The sequence below is a fragment of the Diachasma alloeum genome, unplaced genomic scaffold (assembly GCF_001412515.2).
Source record: "Diachasma alloeum isolate Michigan unplaced genomic scaffold, Dall2.0 Dall_scaffold_00595, whole genome shotgun sequence".
In the NCBI taxonomy this organism is placed as follows: domain Eukaryota; kingdom Metazoa; phylum Arthropoda; class Insecta; order Hymenoptera; family Braconidae; genus Diachasma; species Diachasma alloeum.
In genome coordinates, this window is record NW_021680727.1 from 11,218 (window position 1) to 19,538 (window position 8,321).

At 37.9% G+C, this 8,321-nt stretch overlaps 2 protein-coding genes across 2 annotated transcripts; both read left to right on the plus strand.

Moving 5' to 3' along the window:
* Window positions 1–564: 564 nt before the first annotated feature.
* On the plus strand, window positions 565–5,220 carry LOC107043525 (DNA polymerase subunit gamma-1, mitochondrial). Its single transcript, XM_015265058.1, has 3 exons — window positions 565–709; window positions 804–1,626; window positions 2,222–5,220. Exons 1-3 carry the CDS (start codon window positions 637–639, stop codon window positions 5,199–5,201), a joined length of 3,876 nt encoding a protein of 1,291 aa, XP_015120544.1. The 5' UTR covers window positions 565–636; the 3' UTR covers window positions 5,202–5,220.
* Window positions 5,215–6,192, plus strand: LOC107043526 (probable RNA-binding protein EIF1AD). Its single transcript, XM_015265059.1, has 2 exons — window positions 5,215–5,609; window positions 5,687–6,192. Exons 1-2 carry the CDS (start codon window positions 5,256–5,258, stop codon window positions 5,891–5,893), a joined length of 561 nt encoding a protein of 186 aa, XP_015120545.1. The 5' UTR covers window positions 5,215–5,255; the 3' UTR covers window positions 5,894–6,192.
* Window positions 6,193–8,321: the final 2,129 nt, after the last annotated feature.

The following is an 8,321-nucleotide window of genomic DNA, read 5'->3' on the forward strand; positions in this document are numbered from 1 at the left end:
TTAATTTTGGTGGAGGACGGGCACGTGACAGCGCGACGGAGACGACAATGTGTGGGAGCGAGCGCGATACATATTCCTTTCTCACTCAGGGGGGGAATAAATATATATAATCGAACATTACTATAGTAAAAAAAAAACAAAATCTGCACAATTATTCAATAGAATCACTGGAAAACTATAGAGTTTTCCAGCGACAGCGCTGGGATTTTCTATGAATTTTTTCACCTACGTGTCAATGATAAATATGTCGAGAAAAAGGAAAAGACTTTTAGATCATTAGATTGTGCATTCATTATACTATTGATTATAATATGTTCGATTTTACATTCCTGACAATTATTACAAAATGCGAGGAGCTACCGTATTGAGAACCCCTTTCCGGTTATCGACAAATTTATGCTCGGGCCCTATCATACCAACAGTTCCGTACGCTCCATCGTAGTCCATGCGCGACCGCTACGATTTTTGTTGTTGAACACTTTACATTGGCCCTGTTCATCTCCCCTATAATCTCTGATTACTATAATCTCTGCTTGACATATTCAAAGATTGCTCTGTCGGTAAATAGGTAACCATGGATCTCCAGCGAAATGTCATGCACCTTTGCATCGTAGCACTGATAATTTTATTCAATTTATGATATTTTCTGGCATTTCTCTGGATTTTTTCTCAACGAATGATAAATTCATAATTCTCGACCAACCAAAAGGTACGTCTTTGGAAATATTTCACATAATAAACAAATTCTCGTTACACTCTTCTACTTTTATGTCACGTGCTCATGTCCCTCGTGGAACCATCAGAGATACACACGAGAACAATGCGGATGAAAATAAATTTGAATAACACTTTCATAAGATACAAATGCTCTGACATAGTAAACAACAGTGGTGAACAATATTTTTATCCTGGGAAGAAAGTTTCGAAAAAGATAATAAGAGTTAAGAGAGTGACCAAGGCGGTGGACACGAGTGATTTAACCTCAAATATTACGGATATCAAAAGGATAAGAAATCCAGGAATTGGTTTGAATGAAAATGTTGATCATGATGCCGCAAAAGAAAATAAATTGAAAAATTCAATAAATAAATTCAAACCAAAATTTATTCCTGAGAATTTGAATGATATTTCACTCTGGGATGACGATGGGATAGATACAAATTTTGGAGCCATTAAAATCAATAAAAATGAAAAAGAATATTCTTCGGAGAAAAACGATGGGAATGTAAATAAAAAAATCAAACAGCAAGCCCAACAAAATAATAATGCAAACAGTGGACTAAAGATTGGAACAGAAACTCGATTCAATGAATTGAACATGCAAATGCTTTCGAAAAAATTGCACGAACAAATCTTCATTAATTCAGGAAAGAGCATAGACTTGTCCAATGAAAAAATCTCATTTTTAAAACACGAACTGAAGAGATTCGGAATGGAGGTAGACGAAAGGGTCTATATGCCAGATGTATCCATTGATTTACCAGCTTTGGAAGGGAAAAATGTGGAGGAACATTTTTACAGTATTGCAAGTGCTCAGTCAAAACCGTATTTAACGATAATTGAAAACATCCTCCAGAAGATTCCGTCAATTCCAAAGGAATGGTTGCTGCAGGAAGGGTGGACACGGTATGTTTATATCTTTCAATTGTAGAGGAACTTCTGTAAGTTAAAACCCCCTGAAACCTCTGAATTGTAAACTTTTATATGTTGTTTATTGATTTTTCGTATGCAAACAACCCAAAGGTCATGCTTCAATACCGACGCAGAGTTATTTGGACAAAGGAACCTATTACACACAATGAAGGCTTGCCGTTCTTTGACACATATAATGTTTTGCATGAAGACATTTATGACAAACATGAATGCATGCATAAATGCATAAGTTTCTCCTCACATTTTGGAGAAACTGTTGGTGTCCCCCTGAGTTTTTTCTGCTCTTTTTTCTGTTACAAAAAAAATTTCAGTTTCTCCAAAATTCGTCTAATTAAAATTTTGAGTTTTTATTTTCCTCTTTTTAAACTACTCAAGGATAACTTTTTCGTCAGGGGTTTTTAATTTTCAATTTTTCTGTTTTTCAATTTTTAAATAATTTTCAAAACCTGTTGCTCGCTGAATGGCAGAGATAAAGCACAATATGGCTTGTAACATAAAAACTTACAACAGTGTTATTTCGACGAAATCATTCAATCAATCGCATTATTCACCATTTTTATCATTTCAGATATTACAACGGCACAACTGAGAAAGTCGATTACCCCCTAGAAGATGGATTGATTTTCGACGTTGAGGTGTGTGTTAGAGAGGGCTCCTTACCGACTTTAGCTACAGCAGTGAGCACTGATGCATGGTACGGCTGGGTCTCCAAATCCCTGGTAGGTGGAAGTAGCATACCAGCAGAGAGTCGTTCCTTCACGCCTGAATTACTGATACCCATTGAAAGTACAATAGTCGAGCATGGAAAAAAACTATCTGATTACCAAAAGCGTCCAAAGATCATTGTGGGGCATAACGTTTGTTATGATCGAGCACGAATCAAAGAACAATACTGGTTGAACTCAACAGGCACACGTTTCGTTGATACTATGTCTCTACATATATCTGTCAGTGGAATGAACAGTTACCAAAGATCTATATTACTTTCCCGGAAGAGCGAGCCAACCAGTGACGAATTCTTGAACTCCACTTCTCTCAACAATCTGGCTGACGTATATTCACTTTATTGTGGCAAACAGCACCAGAAACAAGCGAGAGATGTCTTTGTCAGAGGGAGCCTTATAGATGTTCGAGAAAAATTCGATGAATTAATGAATTATTGTGCTTCTGACATTGTGGTGACACACGAGGTGCTTCAAAATCTATTCCCCCTCTTTCAAGAGAGATTCCCTCACCCTGTGACTTTCGCTGGAATGCTTGAACTTGGCACTGCTTACTTACCCGTCAGTTCCAATTGGCAAAGATACATTGAAGAGTCTGAAGCGACATTTGAGGACTTGAACTACGAGGCGAAAGTGAGTTTATCTAAGAGAGCTGATGAGGTTTGCAAACTCATGCACAACGACAAATATAAAGAGGATTTATGGATGTGGGATCAAGATTGGAGTACACAATCGGTAAAAACGAAAACAAAATTGGCCAAAAAAGCTTTAGAAGATATGGAGAAACAATCCAATCAGGAAGAGGCACAACCATCAGATTATGAAAAATATTTGACTGATGATGAACATGAAATCGATCCTCTGGAAGCTGAATTCTCCCACTTGAAAGATACAAAGTATCTACTCCCTGCAAAGTTTCCGCACATGTCAGGCTATCCCGCTTGGTATCGTAAACTGTGTATGAAGCAACATGAAGAGAATTGGATTGTTGGGCCCCAAAACATCAGCACTTCAATGAAAATAACTCCCAAACTATTAAATTTAACTTGGGAAAACTATCCGGTTCACTACATAAGAGATCACGGATGGGGTTTCTTGGTACCATATAATGATCATCTTGACGTCAATACGCAACTCCCCCTGAAACAATTGCTCACCCAGTGTCCTTTACCCACAAGACCTTTCGGTCCCCAGGATGCCAGTTATGCAATGGCCTCTCTCCAGAAGGATGTACAAAATGAGCTCCATAAGATAGAATTGTGGAGAGACAAAAAACGGAAGCCAAAGAAAAATGATGGAGAGCCTGAGGTATTCTATAAAGGTACTGGTATCTGGTGTAATGTTGATATTGATAACTGTTGCTGGTTCTTTAAACTGCCCCACAAGGATGGACCCAGTCTCAACGTGGGAAATCCCCTGGCCAAAGATTTCTTGAACAAATTTTCAGAAAATATTCTCGCTGGTTTGGACTCAAGTGCAACAGAAGTTCTGAAAATAGCGAGAATAGTTTCATACTGGAGGAATAATCGCGACCGGATAATGTCACAGCTGGTCATCTGGTGGAATGCCGAAAGTTTACCATTATCAATTATTCGAAGCCACCAGCACACTAGTTACGGTGCGATAATCCCTCAGGTCGTAGTGAGTGGCACTCTAACGAGGAGAGCAACCGAACCTACGTGGATGACCGCTTCTAATGCACACATTGAGCGAGTTGGATCCGAGTTGAGAGCTATGGTTCAAGCACCACCGGGTTTCAATATTGTAGGAGCTGACGTCGATAGTCAAGAGCTTTGGATCGCTTCGTTGATTGGTGATGCCTATTGTGCTGGAGTTCATGGAGCTACACCCTTTGGTTGGATGACACTTATCGGAAGTAAGTCGAAGGGGACAGACATGCATAGTGTGACGGCAAAGGCCGTGGGAATCTCTCGAGATCACGCAAAAGTTATAAATTACGCCAGAATTTACGGGGCTGGGGTGAAATTTGCCGAGAGACTTTTAAAACAGTTCAATCCATGCATGGGGGAGTCTGAGGCAGTTTCGAAAGCGAGAAAAATGTTCAGTATAACAAAAGGAAAAAAAATGTATCGACTCCGGGTACAATTCATCAATGATGATGTTGAGGAGCGCGATTATTCTTCATGGGAGGCTTATCAATTGGCCAAAGTTCATGGGAAGAAAGTTGAGGAGATGTTTGGGCCCACCAAATGGTGTGGAGGTTCTGAGTCAGCGATGTTCAACAGACTAGAAGAAATTGCAGATAGTCTTCACCCAGTGACCCCATTCCTTAGCTCACGACTCAGCCGAGCTTTGGAAGTCGCAGAGGAGCACAAAGACAAATATCTGCCCACCAAAATTAACTGGGTTGTACAGAGCGGTGCTGTTGACTTTCTCCATCTCATGCTTGTCTGCATGAAATGGTTAATGCGTGACAACGCTCGATTCTGTCTCTCCTTCCATGATGAAATTCGATATATAGTACCTTCACGATATAAGTACAATGCTGCCCTAGGAATGCACGTTACAAATCTACTCACGAGGTCTTTCTGTGCCTCGACACTTGGCATTAACGATTTGCCGATGTCTGTAGCATTTTTTGCCTCTGTCGAAGTGGATTCAGTTCTCAGGAAGGAATCCACTATTGACTGTAAAACTCCTTCAAATCCCCATGGACTTGAAAACGGATATGGCGTGTCTCCTGGAGAAAGTTTAGGTGTGTGGGAAGCCGTGGAAAAATCTGGAGGATCACTTGGCCCATGGCACATGGCGCAAATGAGGAAAAAAAAGTTAGAAGTAGAACAGGATAAAGTTGAACAATTTTAACGAGCGAAGCACGTGAAATAAAAAAAATCATAATGAAATTCCCTTCAAAGAGTCATGAATCTCGTACCTAATTTTTGTTTCGCACTCAGCGGTGCATACGAGGGACGAAAAATATTTCGAGTTTTATTTATGATTACTAGGTTCAACAAAATGTCAAAAGCCACGAAACGAAAGCAGGTACAGGAAGACTTGAGTATTCCTACGGAATCGCAAACGATAGTACAACTTGTCGATGCACGAGGTAATAATCTTCACGAAGTGATGGAACACTCCGGGGAGCGCTATCTCGTCTCTATGCCAATGAAATTCAGAAAAAATATATGGGTCAAAAGAGGCGATTATATTCTCGTCGAGCCAATACCCGAGGGCGATAAAGTTAAAGCAGAAATAGCAAAAATACTTACAAAAGTATGTAGTCTCATTGAAACATGTTTTTTTTTCACTCTGTGTACAGCTGAATACAAATGAGAATTTTTATTTTCTAGGAGCACATAAATTATTATCGATCGGAGGGGTGTTGGCCAAACAAATTTGATGATTCGGATCAACTGAGCGAAGGAACGAATCAAAATGAAAATGATTCAGCAGGGGGGGAGAAGGATATTTTTGTGAATACTAATCGTAGAATTCCAAATTACGGTTGTTATGCTGCATATGATGGTTCCAGTTCAGAAACTTCCGATTCAGAGTGATGGGTGTACTTTAGTGGAAAACAGTGCACCCTCATTCAATTGTTGTTATTAGCATACGATATTGTGTAATGTTGTAGGAGTTATACGATCGTGATAGTTTACTGAAGCTACATTTCTGCCATTGTAGAGGAATTTAGGGTGGAATGGACGCAATTTAAAAATGGAATTGGAAAGGGAGAATTAGAGAATATGAGGAGTAAATCTGACATGCTTACATTGTTTTGTTTTTTCTGATTTCATTGAAAAATTAACGTCGATTTTATTGCATTATATATCAATAAATAATTATCATTTTTCTACTTTTGAATTATATTCAAATTCATAGTTAATTTCAAAAGAGGGAAGTGTAGGTCTAACAAACATAATTTTTTTTTTATCGTCATTTTACATCGCTTCGACCCGGTTGGGGTATACTGCGATGATGATCAAGACTTTAAATGGTTAGATCGCACCATTCTACCCGGCCGGGATTTGAACTCGGAATTTTCGCATGTGAGGCAATGAACTTACCCACTCCGCCAAGCCACCAGGTAACAAAAATAAAAGAAACAAGAACACAAATTTAGTATCCAAGCTTCACATTAATCTATATAGCAAAGCTGAAAATGGTTTCAAGAAAATAGATGCAGTTCAATGTAGTCAGTTTTCTTCCTTACACTATGCATTACTGAGAATTTTCTTCTTTTCCTTTCAATATTGACTCAACGGACTCGTAAGTGATGGCTTTCGATACGAGTACAGAGAAATACTGTATTGAGTCCGATAATCCTTTAATCTCATCTCACAAATGTCGGACAATCTTTGCAATAATATGATGGCCCACTTTATTCCATTCTCAATAGAATTTGAGATTATTTCGACACGTAGCAATTTTCATTCAATCTTATTTATGACTTGTGAATGTATTTTCAGTAATATTTTCATTTGTGTAGTACCGTTATTTAAATCTGATGTGTATTTTACCCGACTTTTCATGTGGAAAAAAATTCGAATCTTTTTTTCATAAAACGAAGGGATAACAAAAAACTATGGTTTTAGTATAGAACCACTGTGGTTGTTATGGTTTCCATCGTCCTTCAATGTGTCCTCAATAAATATTTAAATTTCGTTACGTACGAATGGGAAATAACGTAATGGTCCATTCGGGCGGATAACAGCATCTCAGGGGTCTTTTAAAACATAACATAATTGAAACATATAGCAGCATAAATATATACAATATATCTGATATTGGGTAGTAAGGATCATTACTTTGTAAACGTTGCCTCTTTTTTGGAGCCATATTGAAAAGTTTTTCGCTAGTATTATTGTCTATGTAAAAATTATGAGCTGAGTTTGGGCGCCCTAGGGGTCATTGAATCACAAACTATATGGTTTATCACTAACTCATTTCCATGCACGGAAAATTAATTCATTCAATTTATATTTCTACTGAGTTTAATTTCTGATTTCGGATGCTTTACAAGGACTTCAATTTCCGTTTTTACTAAGATAAAAGTGGGAAATACATTGTGGAAATGGTTTTAATTCACTAAGTAATAAATTATGTTGTATTGAAGGTATCATCGAATTACATTCGTTTCCTTTTATTTGCAATACCTCGTTATGTTTTTTTACCGTTATTTTTACAATCGCTTCGACCCGGTTGGGGTATGTTGCGATGATGATCAAGACTTTACGTGACTATTCGCACCAATTACTGGTGATGTACGGATAATGTACGGGTCATACGGCTAATCTACGGGTGGCCTTTCGGTTCAGCCTGAAATACGGGGTAAAAATGTCTTGTACGGATTAATGTACGAATCAAAAACGACCACTGCTAAGTTATCTGAACTGAGTCATATTGTCTAGTTGAATTATCTCACGGGGTACATCTGTATGGGCTCGTCATTTTATATGGAAATATTGGATACCACTTAAATACTGAACTTAGATTCACGTAGCTGCATTTTCAACTTGAAAAAAAAAATGGAATAATTTTTAGAAAAAAAAAAGAATACGTACGAAAGGAAGTTGCTCTTCCTTTTTCTAACATAATCTCTGTCCGATTTGACCCATCACGGAAGAAAAATTTGATAAAAAAATCTAACGAATTGAATGGAATATTAGATTGTATTTCTCTTCAACTCCTATTGAAAACTCTATAATAATAACTATAGTTTATAGCTGTTCCTATGAAATAATTCCGCAGGTTTACAACGCGTTTTTCTAATAGAAAATGTCCAAGAGAAAGCATTTCATAAAGAAAATCAGTAGTATTTTATCTTTTGTAACGTGGTCTAATTTTTTCTGGGACAAAAATAAACGTTATCTCGCCCTTTTCCCTTGGTAAAGTCAGAAAACTGAAACTCGATGATTGTGGGCGCCAGTTGTTCTTTGTTTCGACGGAAACAGACCGAAATTAGGTCAAAGCGGAAAATTACAA

Coding starts and splice junctions, on each gene's coding strand:
- LOC107043525 (XM_015265058.1), top strand. CDS start 637: ATGATATTTTCTGGCATTTCTCTGGATTTTTTCTCAACGAATGATAAA. Junction 710..803: donor AATTCTCGACCAACCAAAAG/GTACGTCTTTGG, acceptor TGGAACCATCAG/AGATACACACGAGAACAATG. Junction 1,627..2,221: donor CTGCAGGAAGGGTGGACACG/GTATGTTTATAT, acceptor TTATCATTTCAG/ATATTACAACGGCACAACTG.
- LOC107043526 (XM_015265059.1), top strand. CDS start 5,256: ATGAATCTCGTACCTAATTTTTGTTTCGCACTCAGCGGTGCATACGAG. Junction 5,610..5,686: donor TAGCAAAAATACTTACAAAA/GTATGTAGTCTC, acceptor TTTATTTTCTAG/GAGCACATAAATTATTATCG.